The sequence below is a fragment of the Bombina bombina genome, chromosome 3, assembly GCF_027579735.1.
Source record: "Bombina bombina isolate aBomBom1 chromosome 3, aBomBom1.pri, whole genome shotgun sequence".
In the NCBI taxonomy this organism is placed as follows: Eukaryota; Metazoa; Chordata; class Amphibia; order Anura; family Bombinatoridae; genus Bombina; species Bombina bombina.
The window spans coordinates 1,043,906,031-1,043,924,065 of NC_069501.1; the positions used below are offsets into that span (position 1 = coordinate 1,043,906,031).

At 34.3% G+C, this 18,035-nt stretch overlaps 1 protein-coding gene across 1 annotated transcript in view; it reads right to left on the reverse strand.

The window, feature by feature from the left end:
* PDE1B (phosphodiesterase 1B) overlaps positions 1 to 18,035 on the reverse strand; it is a 276,806-nt gene that overhangs the window by 15,175 nt on the left and 243,596 nt on the right. Inside the window, exons 11-13 of the mRNA XM_053708266.1 lie at positions 12,283 to 12,364; positions 10,670 to 10,793; positions 5,929 to 6,065 (exon numbers count right to left, since the gene is read on the reverse strand). Coding sequence (XP_053564241.1) covers positions 5,929 to 6,065; positions 10,670 to 10,793; positions 12,283 to 12,364 — 343 coding nt within the window. The remainder of the gene's footprint in view (positions 1 to 5,928; positions 6,066 to 10,669; positions 10,794 to 12,282; positions 12,365 to 18,035) is intronic.

Sequence of the window (18,035 nt, forward strand, 5' to 3'; positions counted from 1 at the left end):
TCTGCATGTTAGCAGCTGAAGATGGGAGCCCTTTTGCATGTCGACCTGATCCCAATCAACCATATTCATTGCTTATCAGCAGCACTTTTTTCTTGATTAAATTGGTGAAAAATTGTCTTATACTTTAAATGGGCAAAACACACTCAAATTACCCCCCTCCCCCCCATAGTAATCAACATCACCAAACAAATACAATTACACACACCCACTATACCAATAATGGCTCTGTTCAAATCCATTAAAAGAACTGTAAAGTCAAACCTAAACTTACATGATTTAGATAGAACATGCAATTTTAAACAATGTTCCAATTTACTTCTATTATCTAATTTGCTTCATTTTCTTGGTATCCTTTGTTGCAAAGTATACATAAGTAGGCTCAGGAATAGCAATGCACTACTGGGATCTAGCTGCTGATTGGTTGCTGCACATATTTGTCATTGGCTCACTAAATGTGTTCATCTAGCTCCCTGTAGTGCATTTCTGCTCCTTCAAGAAATGTTGCCAACAGAATGTAGAAAATTTGATAACAGAAGTACACTGGAAAATTGCTTAAAGGGACATTGAACACTAGATTTTTTTGCATAAAAGGTTTGTAGAATATCCATATTTATAGGCCACCTGGGAGTGTTTTTGTAACAATGTAAAGTTTTACTTATTTTTTAATAACGTGCAGATTTTCAGACTCCTAACCAAGCCCCACCGTGTCAGATGTATACACGAGTTTACAGATTCCTGCTGGCTCCAATTTATGTTATCTGTCTATTCATATGCAGGGAAGGAGGAAGGGGTGTCTTCTCTTCCTGTTTTCCCAGCCCCTTTCAGTTGGTGTCCCAACTTAACCTCAGCAACAGTGTTAAATTGGGAGCTTGTTTTTAAAAGATTTTATACTGTATTTTTATATCAGTATTTGTGCATATTCTTCTTTATAGTAGTGTCTATTACCTGCAGTTATATAAAAATTGGTTAGGAGTCAAAAACCAGCATATTGTTATTTAAAAATAAGCAAAACTAAACATTTTTACAAAAATACCCCCAATGTGGGCTATATAAATCTACGAAAAATCGAGTGTACAATGTTCATTAAAGCTTTGATAAACTGAAATTATTTAGCAGTTGTTACTGGCTAGTAATATTTATTTTTGGTATATATATATTCTAAGGGAATTACCACTATGTAATTAAAGCATGATGTTTTTAGTTTTCAACCCATTTTTAAATAAAATTAGATAAAATAATGTTTTAAACACAGCCAGACACAAAAAAATCATTTTGGGAACAACTGAGTGCTTAAAGGGGTATTTTGACAGATACTTCACTGAATTGTAAATATAATTTGAAATTTATGCCAGAAGCATTTTGGGATTGTGATCATTGGTAGGGATGGGCGAATGTGTTTATATCCGAATTCGAATGTTAGAATGAATGTTATTGTAGAAATTCGATTTACATAATAGAATGTTGATAAGAACGAATATTCTTAAAAATTCGTATTTCAAATGTTATTTACAGTTTTCGAATGTCACATTCGAATTCGAATGTCACATTCAAATTCGAATGTTACATTCGAATATCACATTCGAATTCAAATATTACATTTATAAAACACAATTGTAGACTAGAAACACTATTTTGAATGTCACATTTGAATCGAATATCACATTCAAATCGAATATCACATTTAAAACACAGTATTAGACTAGAAATACTATTTCAAATTCGAATGTCACATTAAAATTTGAATATTTCATTTCGAAATTGAATGAATACATAGCTAAACATTCTATTATTCGAATGAATATTTTCGAATTTTATTGAAAACAAATGTATCAAAATTCGTTTTAAATTTCAAATTTTTAGAAACATTTGCCCATCCCTAATCATTGGTTAAAGATGCTGGCAGTAATGGGCAATGTTCAGAAACCGTTATCTGCCAAAAACAAACATTATACGAAACCTCTGTGAATGTCATTTATGCCCTAATAACTCCTCTGACATAGCACCTATTTTTCTGTGAAAATTCTAATAAATTAAAATGTATTACTTTTCTTGTCTCTTATGGCTATGATGGTCTTCATTAACATTCATCTTGTGCATTAGTGGATGGATGATAAGAAGCAGACAGTTTATGCTTTCTTATTTTTTTCCTCAAATAATCTTAAAATTATTTCACCATTAACTTATGAGCATTGTCATTGACGTGCAAGAGTTCCATTGGTGTGGCAAAGTATATGTGTGACCCATTCTGTGGTTCTCTTTGAGTCTGTGCACATTCAGTACATGCAACTTGATTATCAATGTCTTTGTCTATGTCTGGTCGCCACACATAACTTCTTGTCTTTGGCTCTATCCAAACCATCTCTAGATGTCCTTCATGCAGTAATATTACTATTGCAGAATGCCCCATCAGATATCCATCTTGAATTTTAAGCTCATTCGCTTTTGTAGAACAATTTTATATTTTTATTTTCTTTCAGTGACCACATAATATTTGGTTTTCCTTAACGAGACATATTTTTCTGTTTCTTCTACAATAGAAGATGCATTTACCACTGTGCATATATATATATATATATATATATATATATATATATATATACAATATTTAAACAAGAGTGTATGGGAATGTAATTCCCACACTAAAAGTTCCCTATATCCAGCACCAGAATCTAGGAAAAAAAATCACCATTAAACTAGTTATCCATATAAAGGGCATTGCAATATGTACATGGACACACTTACAGCATAAATATTGGCCAATATTAACTTTATAAGTGGGCCCACGCTCGTGCTTTAAATATATTTCAAAACCGGTTCTTTATTTTTCTTGATGTTATTTCAGCATATAAACATATTGCAATTGTGATTTCTTTTTATGTCGTTATTTCCAAAGATTTATATGGAGTATATACATAATTGTGAGTAATTGTGCATACAATTTGGTGTAGTTTAAAGGGACATTGCCCTTTATATGGATAACTAGTTTAAAGGGACAGTCAAGTATAAATTAAACTTTCATTATTCAGATAGGACTTTTCATTTTAATTGACTTTCCAATTTACTTTTATCATCAAATTTGCTTTTGTTCTCTTGGTATTCTTAGTTTAAACTAAACATAGGTAGGCTCATATGCTAATTTCAGCCTTTGAGGGCTGCCTCTTATCACATGCTTTTTAAATCTCTTTTCAACACAAAGAGACAGAAAGTACACGTGGGCTATATAGATAACACTGTGTTCAGGCACAGAAAGTTATTTAAGATCTAGCACAATACAATGCTAAATTTAAGACAATAGATAATAAACAGTCACAGTCATGTGATCAGGGGGCTGGAAGAAGGTTCCTAGATACAAGGTAATCACAAAGGTAAAAAGTACATTAATATAACTGTGTTGGTTATGCAAAACTGGGGCATGAGTAATAAAGGGATTATCTATCTTTTAAAACAATAACAATTCTATGGTTGACTGTCCCTTTAATGGTGATTTTTTCCTAGATTCTGGTGCTGGATATAGGGAACTTTTAGTGTGGGAATTACATTCCCATATACTCTTGTTTAAGTATTGTATTTAATACCTTTTTCCCTCCGTGTACAGGGTGGTTCTGATATTAACATAAGAGTCAGACCACTCGAATGACTCAGTGTAAAAATTATATGGAGTGGTGCGAGCCAAAACTTATATTAATATATATATATATATATATATATATATATATATATATATATATATAAATATATATATATATATATATATATATATATATATATATATATATATATATATACAGAAAGAAGTGCACTCACAGGAATGAACAACTGGCTCAATACCATTGTTAGCCTGTTCTATGGCAATTTAGCACTTGGGTGCAGCTTTTTAGCCCAGTAATGCTTTTCACAGAGTAGAACATTCCTGTAGTATATCAGTCTGATCCCGCCTATTACGGTCAGTCCAGCACTGAAAGACCAGACAATTCCTCTCTGAAGAAGGAACACAGCAACCCCAGACAATCGTTTCCGCCTTCATTGGGCCTCATCAGTGAGGTGTAGCCATATTCCTCTAAGCACACTGAGCAAGTAGTCCACGTCTGGTTGCCCCTTTTTCCCATAGGGAAACTAAATACATACAGAAAGAAGTGCACTCACAGGAACGAACAACTGGCTCAATACCATTGTTAGCCTGTTCAATGTCAATTTACCACCTAGGTGCAGCTTTTTAGCCCAGTAATGCTTTTCACAGAGTAGAACTTTCCTGTAGTATATCAGTCTGATCCCGCCTATTACGGTCAGTCCAGCGCCTAAATACCAGGCAATTCCTCTCTGAACTAGGAACACAGCAACCCCAGACGATCGTTCCAGCCTTCATTGGGCCTCATCAGAGAGGTGTAGCCTTATTCCTTTAAGCACACTGAGCAAGGAGTCCACGTCTGGTTGCCCCTTTTTCCCATAGGGTGACTAAATATATACAGAAATAAGTGCACTCACAGGAATGAACAACTGGCTCAATACCATTGTTAGCCTGTTCTATGGCAATTTACCACCTGGGTGCAGCTTTTTAGCCCAGTAATGCTTTTCACAGAGTAGAACTTACCTGTAGTATATCAGTCTGACCCCAACCATAATGGTCAGTCCAGCGCTGAAATACCAGGCAAATCCTCTCTGAAGAAGGAACACAGCAACCAAAGACAATCGTTCCAGCTTTCACTGGGCCTCATCAGTGAGGTGTAGTCATATTCCTCTAAGAACACTGAGCAATGAGCCCATGTCTGGTTGCCCCTTTTTCCCATAGGAAGACCAAATACTGCACCTCACTGACGAGGCCCACAGAAGGCTGAAATGATCATCTGAAGTTGTTGTTTCTCTTGTTCAGAGAAGAATTGCCTGGTATTTTGGCACTGGACTGTCATTGAGCAGGATCAGACCGATATGCTACAGGATATTTTTTCTCTGTGAAAAGGCATAATGTGCTAAAAAGAGTATGCACCCTGAGTGGCACTGACAATGAACAGGCATGGAAGTTATTCTAGCTTTTGTTCTGTCTCAGCTAAGTGCATCTCTCTCTTTTTTGATATTTATGCAAATTACTCTTGGGTCTCCCTAAGAGTAATGGGGGAAACCAGACGTGGACTCCTTGCACACATGCCCTTAGAGAGATACAAATGCACCTCACTGAGGAGGCCCACAGAAGGCCGAAACGATTGTCTGGGGTTGTTGTTTCTCTTGTTCAGAAAATAATTGCCTGGTATTTCGGTGTTGGACTTTCATTGGGCAGGGTCAGACTGATATGCTACAGGATATTTTTTCTCGGCGAAAAGGCATAGTGTGCTAAAAGAGTATGCACCCTGAGTGGCACTAACAATGAACAGGAATGGAAGTTATTCTAGCTTTTGTTCTGTCTCAGCTGAGTGCGTCTCTCTCTTTTTTTGATTGATATATATATATATATATATATATATATATATATATACACTTTTTTCTGTTTATTTTTTCTTTGATTACTAGTACCCTTGATATAGCATCAGAATTTACATCATTATAAGGATTACTAGTGCCTCTTTGGCAATTTGTGGTGAATATGTCTCTGCAGATGTTAGAGATCTCAAAGCAAATGTGATGTGTCTATTTACACCATCAAACACAATGTGTGGTAATACTGGTCCTAATCAGTGTTCCCTCTAAGACCAGTTTTGTGTGTGGCACAGCAGTGAAATAGTTAATTAGGTAACTGCACCTTGCAATTAGCAAACACTGCTCAGTGTAGACTGCAAGGTATGGTTCTCTTATTAACTGTTTCACTGCTGGGATGCACACAAAACTGACCTTATAGGGAATACTGGTCCTAATCTATATTGTGATGCATCACATGCAATATATATATATATATATATATATATATAAAATTATTCCCTGAAAGATAATGAGACCTCTCACCGCTAGCAGCTCTTTCCTTCCACTTCTGCTTGTTTTCCTGGATATACTTTGTCCATGTTGTTCGGAAGCTGTTCAGGTCGGCATTAATGTCTCCTAGTTCCGACTGCTCATCTAATGAAGGCTGCCGCCACTGAGAGCTAAAAAGAAAGAAATAGAAGTCACCAATCTAAAGCTTGGCAACCAGTTCAGAAAATATACACATGGACTGTGATTTGTTTTCATTTAAGTTTAAAGTTATATTCTTTCTGAACCTTTCTAGAAATTTTAGAATTTCAATTGTGTTTCTCAGGAGATATTGTCCAGATGCTGCAATTCTGTTAGGACCTTTATAAAAAAAAATATTCAAAGTTTATATCTGGGAGCAAACTTCTGGTTTATTAAGCTCTGTCTTCGATAGAGAGATAAATCTCAAGCCAGAGCAGGCCATACTCCACAGGTCAACCTGTGGGTTCTCTCTGAGAACTAATAAATTAGTAGCTATGATAGGTACTGTGGTAAGAATCTCTGTAGCCCCATACTGGAAGATGGTAATACCTGCTTTCTCTATAGTTAAAAGTGAGATTTTAGATAGTATAGTAAACTGGATCTCACTAGAAACATGATGGAATAAGGTGCTATGTTTTGTGTTACAAGGTGAACATGCCATTAAAAAACATTAATTTTTTTTTGTCACGGATGCGTCTCTCCTATAAAATGGATTGATAAATAGGGTCAGATTATATAAATAATTATGTCTTTTTAGGAACATGAGATGGCTGTTTTCTCCATTTCTTTTTTTTATGTATTATTTACAAATACTTTATTGCTGTGGCAACCTTTTATTATGATATTTTAATTTTACGCACCATTATTGTTGTAATTAAAGGGAAATTAAACACTTTGGAAAATTAATATATATATATTTAATACATGTAGTAAAATTACTTTGCTATATACTTTCTTTCTTTATTTTGTGTCCTTTTCCTATAATTTAATTTAGAATATTCTTGACTTCCCAAATTCCTGTTAAAAATGGAAGTGCAGAAGCAGCTGTATTCCACGCAGTCATTGGTTGCACACTTTAGTAAGCCATTTATAATGGTCTCTAATTGGCCATAGCAGAAAAAAAAACTTAAGCTACAATATGATGGTAAGATTGCTTTGGCATTGTATCTGCATTTGACAAAGGGACCAATGGGGTCTCGAAACGTTATGCTCTGTTTTTAAACTGTATACATTAAACGTGAAGTTTTACTGCAAAGACCATAGAGTGCTTATTTCTGCTACGCTATTTGGGTTTATTATACTGCACCGTGGCATTATTGAAAATAGTTTTATGGAGTGCATCTATTTGGAACACATATATATATATATATATATATATATATATATTATTACCAGGCTAATCTTTGCTCTGAATACATATTTATATCAATGATTTATTTAGGACTAGATTACAAGTGGAGTGCTAAAATATTGCGTGCCTGCAAACGGACAAATTTGCCCATTTGCGGGAGCTCGATAATTAACCAGCCATTATAAGTGGCTGATTATTGCTATAGTGAGCTAGCGGTAGCAATTAGCACTTATAATTTTATAAACATACCCCAAATGCCCCCAAAATACAGTGCAGAGTATTTTATTTAAAAAAAATAAAGATAGTAGCCTATTTATTTTTTAATAAAATAGCTACACTAGGCCGTATTTTAGGGCTAAAGTTGGTGGGAGTGGGGTGTTAGAAAAAAAACGGCCTTTACATTGCGGTTTATGGGAACTGTGTGTTCCCAGTAAATATATATGTATATGTGTATATACATATATATTTATGTGTTAACATGTGTATATACACATATTAACACATACATATACTGTATATATATAGTATCATATACACAGCATGAGAATAAGGCTCCCATAGGAGTCTATCAAAGCGTGTTCTTATTAGCGCAATGCTTCCTAGCAATGCGAACGCAAGACAACTTTTAATACGACCACACATTAGTGTGCGCTGGTATTACACAGTGGAACCCAAATATCACTTTTACTAAAGCGATATTTAATGCTCCACTTATAATCTGGCTCTTAGTGTTTAATGTCCCTTTAATATTATGTGAGAGGGGTGACGAGCGTTATTTGGCACTGGCAGAGCTGAGTGGCCACTCTAATTTCAAGCCACCTCGGTGTTAAGCAAGCACTTGTGCACATTGGACTGGCTCCGCTGACGTGTACAAAGCATTGGCTGTGTCTGGGGGGACCCTACATGATCTAAGACGGTAATAGCATCCTTATACTGTGTGTCAGCCTCACATTTCATTTGTTTATAAAACTCAATCAGCTAGATTACGAGTTGTGCTTTAGGTTAAAAAAGCAGCGTTAAGAGGTCCTAACGCTGCTTTTTAACGCCCTCTGGTATTACGAGTCTTAAAGGTACAGGCTCACCATTCACTTTTTTGGCCAGACTTGGAAATACCGCAAATACACTTACGTAAATTGCGTATCCTCTTTTTTCAATGGGACTTGCATAGCGCCGGTATTAGGAGTCTGCCAAAAAGTGAGCAGTAGAGCCTCTCCTGTCAAGACTGGTACCGCATTTTAAAGTCAGTAGTTTTACACTACAATGCCGTAGCATAAAACTCTTAACTAAAGTGCTAAAAAGTACACTAACACCCATAAACTACCTATTAACCCCTAAACCGGGGCCCTCCCGCATTGCAAACACACAAAAAAATTTTTTAGACCCTAATCTGCCGAAACGGACATTGCAGCTACTATTATAAATATATTAATCCCTAAACCGCCGCACTCCTGCCTCGCAAACATTAGTTAAATATTATTAACCACTAATCTGCCGTCCCTAACATCGCCGACACCTCCTTACATTTATTAACCCCTAATTTGCCGTCCCCAACGTCGCCGCCACTATACTAAAGTTATTAACCCCTAAATCTAAGTCTAACCTTTACCCTAACCCCCCTAACTTAAATATAATTTAAATAAATCTAAATAAAATTTACTATAATTAACTAAATTATTCCTATTTAAAACTAAATATTTACCTATTTACAGTAAGGTGATCTTCAAGGGGTTAGTGTTTTTTTAGGGGGTATTGGGTGGGTTTTAGAGTAAGGTTGGTTGTGTAGTTGGTGGGTTTTAATGTTGGGGGGGATTTGTAATTTTTTTTACAGGTAAAAGAGCTGATTACTTTGGGGCAATGCCCCGCAAAAGGCCCTTTTAAGGGCTATTTGTAATTTGGTGTAGGGTAGGGCTTTTTTTATTTTTTTTATTTTTTTTTAATTTTGTTAGGGGGATTAGATTAGGTGTAATTAGTTTAAAAATCTTATAATTTGTTTATTATTTTCTGTAATTTAGTGTTTGGTTTTTTTGTACTTTAGATAATTTAATTTAATTGTATTTAATTGTATTTAATTTATGGAAATAATTTAATAATAGTGTAGTGTTAGGTGTAATTGTAACTTAGGTTAGGTTTTATTTTACAGGTACTTTTGAATTTATTTTAGCTAGGTAGTTATTAAATAGTTAATAACTATTTAATAACTATTGTACCTAGTTAAAATAAATACAAACTGGCCTGTAAAATAAACCCTAAGCTAGCTACAATGTAACTATTAGTTATATTGTAGCTAGCATAGGGTTTATTTTATAGGTAAGTATTTAGTTTTAAATAGGAATAATTTAGTTAATGATAGGAATTTTTATTTCGATTTCTTTTAATTATATTTAAGTTAGGGGGTGTAAGGTTTAGGGTTAGACTTAGGTTTAGGGGTTAATAACTTTAATATATATGTTTCTCAGGCGTATCATAGCGAGTGCCTCACCAGCCTCTGACCTCACCTTTTTATACTTAAAAAGGGTAACATACAATAAAAACAGTTGCAACAAGTAAAAGTGATTTTCAACCAAATGAGGTAGATATAGTAGAAAATTGTGATTTCTTATTAGAATTAATATTCAGTTATTATCTACAGCATACAGGGGATTTGTGGTAAACCTTAACAATGAAAGGTATGTTTATGATCTACTGTGGGCTAATATCCCTGAAAAATTCTACCAAGGAAGCCCCTGCTCCGGGATTCCGTGAATGTGTTTATACCACTGGTCACTGTACAGTTAAATATTGCATAATATAGTATGGTAATTATATATGATACCTTATGCATGAGCTTTACACTTATATATAAATGTTAATGAATTGTTAGTGTGCGCTTGAAGGATATTCTCCACAGACTAAAGGAATATAATGGCTATCATTTGTACAGCCTACTATAGAATATAAAGTGAAATGTTATGTGTAAATGGTAACACAAACTTTACCATTAATTCAGAGCATAGAGTTACTGTGTACCTAAACAATAGCACTACTTATAGTGTGCACCTAAATGTGAGTTGCTCAGGGAATATACATATTCCCTGTACAGCGACCAGTAGTATAAACACATTCACTTATGTCTCCATTTTTAACAACTCAATAGAAACGAGCCCTATTTCTTTAGCATAAAAATGTTAGTGTTGCCACTTTGTTAAGTATTAATTTAAAAGTAAATAATCTTTAATAACCTCTTTTAATTAAAGAAAAAAAACAACATTACCAACCGTTTGTTTGCAAGTCAACAAACTATTTGCCTTATAAGACAAATTAATACTATAAACTGTACAGTTCATTTACACAATTCTCTTAAGTTTATTTGAACAGATGTACTGAGTTCCTAAATATAAACATATGATGAGATGGAATTGCATTGACCTTGACTGGTTGACTGGAGCAGCTGGTTTGGACTTGCTCCCCTCCTCTACTAATGGAAGAACAATTTTTTCGGCGACATCTGTCAGCACTGAAAATGTTGGGTCCACAATAAATTCAATGAAACCTGTAGAAAAGCAAAAAGTATCTGTAGTGCTCTGTGATGTTACCATTAAGCTGATCCAGTGGCAAATAGGGTCACATGCACATTTACTAAAAATCTATACAAATAATAAATGAATAAATTACACCACTTATTATTTTATATGAACATTTTGAAGTTGCACAGTAGAAATTTGTCAACGGATAAATAGGAATATTTACAACTAGACATGAGCACAGGCAAAATATTTGTTTTGTCCGATAGATTTGTATTGGATTTTTTTAAATGTTTGGTTTTGACGAAATTCATGCATGCAGGTATTTGGTTTGGACAAATATTGGATTTGGCGCACTAAATTTATCAGGTGCATATTAATAATTACATAACGCACCTTAACTCATATCGGGTTAGAGCTCATGGAGAATTAGTGTACTCCTGTCAGGTTTTTCTGCGCTATCCCAACATGAGTTATATTAAGGTATGTTATGTAGTTATTAAATATAAAATATTGAAAATATTAAAAATGTATTTAAATAATTATTAGAGATATACTAAAATATTCTAAAAAAAATCTGTAGAATATATATTATATAGTATTGTATATATATAGTAACTATAATAATTAATAATCTTATATTTAAAATTTACATAACACACCTTAAGATAACTAATTCTTCATGTGCACTAGCCCGACAACCGCGTTAGATTTACAGCACGCAACCCAAATCGATTTACGCATATTTTGCATTTCAATGTTTTTCTTTTTTTTTAAATATATATATAAATGATAATGTTAAATATATATCTATACCTATACATCTATATGAATATAAACAGGTATAGGTAATACTTTCAACTAGCCCTGTTATTGCCAGAGCAAAAAGTGATCTTGTAATCTGGACCATAGACAATTAATATTAACAAAGATCTTTTATTATAGGATTTGAACAAATAAAATGATCTATTTTTCAATGTTAAAAGAACATACAACTCCTGTATGACTAAAATCCAGCATTTAGTACCTGATTGGCTGTCCCTTACACCAGTCAATGGTAAAACAATGGCAGAAAGATGAATAGCTGGATAGATAGAAAGATGATAGCTAGATAGATATATAGATAGAAAGATGATAGATAGATAGATAGATAGATAGATAGATAGATGATAGACAGACAAACAGTTAGATAGATAGATAGTTAGATAGATAAATAGATAGATAGACACAGACAGGTAGATAGATAAATAGATGGATAGATAGATAGATAGATAGATAGATAGATAGATAGATGGTAGACAAACAGACGGACAGACAGACAGTTAGATAGACACAGACAGACAGATAGATAGATAGATAGATAGATAGATGATAGAAGGTAGACAGACAGTTAGATTGATTGGTATATAGATAGATAGATAGATAGATAGATAGATAAACAGACAGACAGACCGACAGATATATAGATAGACAGACAGACAGATAGATAGATTGATAGATAAATAGACAATCATTTACCAATTTGGGATTGAGCTACCAACGTGGCTTTGCGATCACATAGTGGAGAGAAGGGCAGTCCCATTTCAGCCTCTTTATCTCCCTGATAAAAAAAGAGGGTTATACTTCAAACATCAAATTTTATAACTGACAGACAAACATGTAATAACTTGTGTTTAATCTCTGAAACTGACCTGAAATGTTAATGATTTTTAATTGGATCAAGAAATAATAAAGAAAGCAAAAAAAGATTAAAAAAAGAGTGAGAATTATTTTAGTGATATTTGTAATGCTAAAACACAAACATACATTTCAAATGTTAATAAAGTTGTGTAACTGGAACAAAATACGAGGCAACTTTCACTGGCCACCCTATACTGAGTCATTTAATATGTATTTTTTATTTTATTTTTAAATACAGTCAATTGTATTAGGCAATCTGTAATAACAACCTAGTTAATTAAACAAAGCTCATTATATCATACAGTAAATTGCAGAGTATCCAAAAGTTAGAATTTCCGGGATTCTTATAATAAGTGGATAATTTTATGTTGACGTCTTAGGCAAGGGAAAATAATATATACAGTACATATATATATATATATATATATATATATATATATATATATATATATAGTCTATATCCAATAAGGGACTGCACTCGCTGGGTTTGGTTTAAGAAACCTTTAAATCTTTATTATGGTAACGTTTCAGGGTTCACAGACCCCTTCCTCAGACCAGATATATATATATATATATATATATATATATACACACACACAACAGAAGAGAGTACACCCCTGAGCAATATCACTTATATGTCATTATTTCTAAGTTCACAAGTAGAGTATTCCTCTTATTAACAATAAAAAACAAATACTTTAGAAAGACTATATATTTAGGAGTTATCAATGGAAATTGGAGTTTCTGTGACAGCTCAGATAGTGCGAAGGACATTGCATAATGTCAGTCTCTATGGACGGCATTCAAGAAAAAAAAATCTTGCTTGCTCTTCAGCACAAAACTGCAAGAAGCCTGATGAATATTGAGAGCACATGCTTTGGTAAGATGAGACCAAGATAAATTTGTTAGCTTGAACCTGGCCAGGATTATTAAAGTGAATGCATTATCCCAACAGTGAGGCATGGAGGTGGGAATGTGAGGATGTGGGCAGCATGAATACAGAAGTGTGAGGAGGTTTGGCATTTACAGATGGCATAATAAATGCCTGTGGATATTTGAAAATACTGGCTGACAAGATGACTCCTAGTCTCCAGAAGAATATTCCACAGTATTCATTTGTTTCCTTTGATTTTTCCCCCAAGTGTTAAATACTTACCTTAACGCATTGGAGAGCATGCTAACCTGAGCCACAGCATTTGCTTCACTAACAGGAGGCTTAGCACACTCGTCGAGTCCAGTGAAATTAAGTTTGGCTTTAACCTATGAATAATTACTAGTACTCTTTAGTAAGAGCAAATTCTCAGTAGCCCAGCTTTGTTCACATCTGAATCTATTGATCCCAAACCTTACAATTAGCGAACAGCACTTTGAATATCACTCCAGAGATGTATACACTACAGCACAACAAATCACAAATCTCAGATTGAAATATGATGTTATAACAAAGTAGAAAAAAGGAAAAGGTATTTATATGTGTTTATGATATTTACTACCCATATAAAACAGAACTCCTTTTCCGTAAGCCATACCTATAGAGCAGTACTGAAATTACATCAAATAAAGGGCTAGATTAGAAGAGGAGCGCAAAATATCGCTTTCTCGAAAACTAAATTTCACTCCACTTAATAATACTAGCACACGCAAATGTTAGTTGAAATGTGAACGGAAGTTTTGCGCTCATGAGAACCCATTTCCATTGGGAGCCACGTTCTCATGCTTATATACATATATATTTATGTGTATATACACATATTAACAAACAGAACACACAGTTCCCCATAGACCACGATGTAAAGGTACTTTTCAGTGGCTTTTTTAATTTCTAAAAACTGCATCATGCATTTAAAAAAATAAAAAAATAAAGATGCTAGTATTTTTTATTTTACAAAATGCACTACACATTTAATTGGGGGGCAATTGGGGCAGATATTTTAGAAAATTAACAAGAGAGCTGATCTCTGGTTAATTTTTGGAGCGATAATTGCTACTACGAGCTTGCAGTAACACTTGAAATGGCTGGTTATTTATTGCACACCCGGAATTTGCCATTTACCAGTGCGTGATAAATTAGCGATCCACTTGTAATCTAGCCCAAAGTCAATAAAAGCCAGCTGTGGGGAACCGTGAGGGTGCAGGGAGGTGTGGGGAACTTGGTATGCAGGAATAGAGACACACAACTCATGTGAATACTTTACTGAAGCAAAATTATAAACAACAATATTCTGGAGTGAAGGATAAGGGAATAGAAGACCCAAAGTATAACAGGCACAAGTCTCTCATCAAGAACAGACTACCCATCGGGTACTGTTGGTGAGGGATTGACTTTCAGGATGCAGATAGACGTATACAGGAATCACTGCAGAGATTATTAATTTCAGGAGCAAGGTAGACATGCACAGGTATCATAGCAGAGATGCTTTGCTTCAGGAGCAAGGTAAGCATATACAGGTATCACAGCATAGATGCTTGTCTTCAGGAACAAGGCAAGGCATACAAAAGTATCACAGCAAAGGTACTTAGCTTCAGGAGCAAGGTAAGCATACACAGGTTTCACAGCAGAGATGCTTGGCTTCAGGAGCAAGGTAAACATACACAGGTATCACAGCAGAGATGCTTAGCTTTAGGAGCAAGGTAAGAATACACAGGTATCACAGCAGAGTTGCTTGGCTTCAGGAGCAAGGTAAGCATACACAGGTATCACAGCCGAGATGCTTGGCTTCAAGAGCAAGGTAAGCATACACAGGTATCACAGCAGAGATGCTTAGCTTCAGGAGCAAGGTAAGCATACACAGGTATCACAGCAGGGATGCTTACTCTCAGGAGCCAGAAAAGGGAAACACTGAATAGGCAATAACTCAGTGCAGAATGAAAGGTGAGCGAGTCCTCCCTGTGGGAGTTCCTGTATTCAGTGCTTGGCCTTTAAAATATTAGCAACATGCGGCCACGTGCACTTAGGAGATGGCAGCTGTAGCTGTAGCAGGCAGGTCTCTGCGTCCCCCGTGGGGAGATGCCGAGATGGAGCAAAGCACCCTCGCAGCCCGGCAAACCCAGTAAGGATCCTGACAGGAACTGACATGCAACTGAATATACATTATGGGCCCCATGTAACATGTAACAAATAGTGAGCAAACTTCCTCATGCAATGCCACCCCCTGCTCTCATGCAAGCAATCATAAAAGAGAAGGAACTCTCAATCACCCAGAACAAATGAGTTGGTGGAGAGGGTAAGAAGCAGTTACTTCTTACATTACATAAAGCAGGATGGAATTAGCAAGCCTGCTCCACAAGGTCTCAAAAACAACATCTACTGCTTAAAGGGACACTGAACCCAAATTTTTTCTTTAGTAATTCAGAAAGAGCATGCAATTTTAAGCAACTTTCTAATTTACTCCTATTATCAATTTTTCTTTGTTCTCTTGCTATCATTATTTGAAAAAGAAGGCATCTAAGCTTTTTTTTGGTTTCAGTACTCTGGACAGCACTTTTTTATTGGTGGATGAATAAATCCACCAATCAGCAAGGACAACCCAGGTTGTTCACCAAAAATGGTCCGGCATCTAAACTTACATTCTTGCATTTCAAATAAAGATACCAAGAGAATGAAGAAAATTTGATAATAGGAGTAAATTAGAATGTTGCTTAAAATGTCATGCTCAATCTGAATCACAAAAGAAAATTTTTGGGTACAATGTCCCTTTAATACATAGAGCTCAATGTGTCAATTTATGGAATATGATCCATCAAGCCATAAAAAAGAAGGAAATGTAGGAAATCTACATAAAAAACACATCAGTACAAAAACTCTCATAGAAATGTAACAAGCGTCAAAAACAGTACAACCCTGTCCCTCTCAAGAGTTGACACAATGTAATACACTTTAGATATAGTTATATAAATATATTTAGATATAGTCATGGTACGGATAGCTTGCTATCCCTATCTGATTTAATACTATATATATATATATATATATATATATATATACATACATACATATATAGATAAGTTATATTTAACCTGTATGAATAATAAATTAGTTCTAACAGGCAGGTATACAACAAAGTTAAACAGCTTTCAAATGCCTCTCTGTTAATCCATTATGTTTAATGCCAGACAAATAGGATTATTACTCACAAAGCCATTCTTTGAAATAATAGAGGTTCTTTCAAGTTATACAACATTAATTGCATACTTAACAGTAAAGTAAAAAAAGGTTTAATACAAAAGACATTTATAATACTGTAATGTTAATACTAAAGTTCAAGTACCAATAGATTAAAAGTCTAATTTAATATTCTTTTGTAAGATCTGTTGTCTAACTTTAGAGTCAATGCTAAATAAAGATTCTGTATACAGATCTCCTTTTGTACCTCGGTTAGCTAAGGACAGTGATATATCATTGTGTTCTCTGCAATTGTTCTTTCTAATTTACAGTTTTAATACACAATGAAAAGTCTAAACCATATTTTAATTTGATAATTATACAATGAGCTGTTACTTGGCAAGTTATTAGCATCATAAATGAAAACTGGAAGACTTTCTTTAAAGTCTACATCGTTAAAGAAATTAATTAAAATCCATTTTTCTCAGTAATTTCTAAACTAAAGAAAGGAGTAAGTAGTAAAAAAAAAAAAAAAGTAAAAAAAACAAACAAAAAAAAACCTTAAATTGCGTTACATAATGTTCTTCTGACACAGAACAAATTAAACACATCCTCAAAACGTAATATCTTTTGCTAAACTGCCCGTTCTGTTATTTATGTTTTATTGGCTAAAGTCAACAATCATAGCATTATGAGCTATAAGTAATATGGACCTGAAATTAGTCATAAATATCATATAAGCTGAATTCAGCTTGTTAATCCATTATATAAGTTAATGAATGAATAAATGAATGGTGTTTGGATATAAACAGATAGATAGATAGATAGATAGATAGATAGATAGATAGATAGATATATGATAGATAGATATATGATAGATGATTGATAGATAGATAGATAGATAGATAGATAGATAGATAGATAGATAACCAATGGGTTATCCCAGTTTATCAAAACCAACACCACAAATGCCAACACCTCACTTTCATCTACAGAAATCAACCTTCACCAAAATATGTAAAATCCATGTATTCATTGCTTGGAAGAGACATTACCTATGACTAAAGAAAGCATTATCAAACAACACAGGCCTTATGCTTTTTTTCAATGAAAACATAGTATAACAAATCATAAATTGGTTCTTTGTTAATTTACACACACAGCACTGGAGAATCAAAACGGGTTCTCAATAAGTACAAAAGAAACCATAAGTCTGTATAGAAGATAAACAAAACACACCCTGATAAAGACGTGCAAAATTAGTGCTTGGTATCCAACGGATGAAATCAGCTGATCTAGACACTCACTCATATAAGAAAGCAGACAGTTAGGAGAAAACAGAAAAAGTGCAAGGAGCATTCAAGGTCATTCATCTGTACAGTGCAATCACTTTTAGTATACAATAATAGTTTCAGGGCATAAAAAGGAAGAAAGAAAGAAAGAAAGAAAGAAAGAAGGAAGGAAGCAAGGAAGGAAGGAAAGAAAGAAC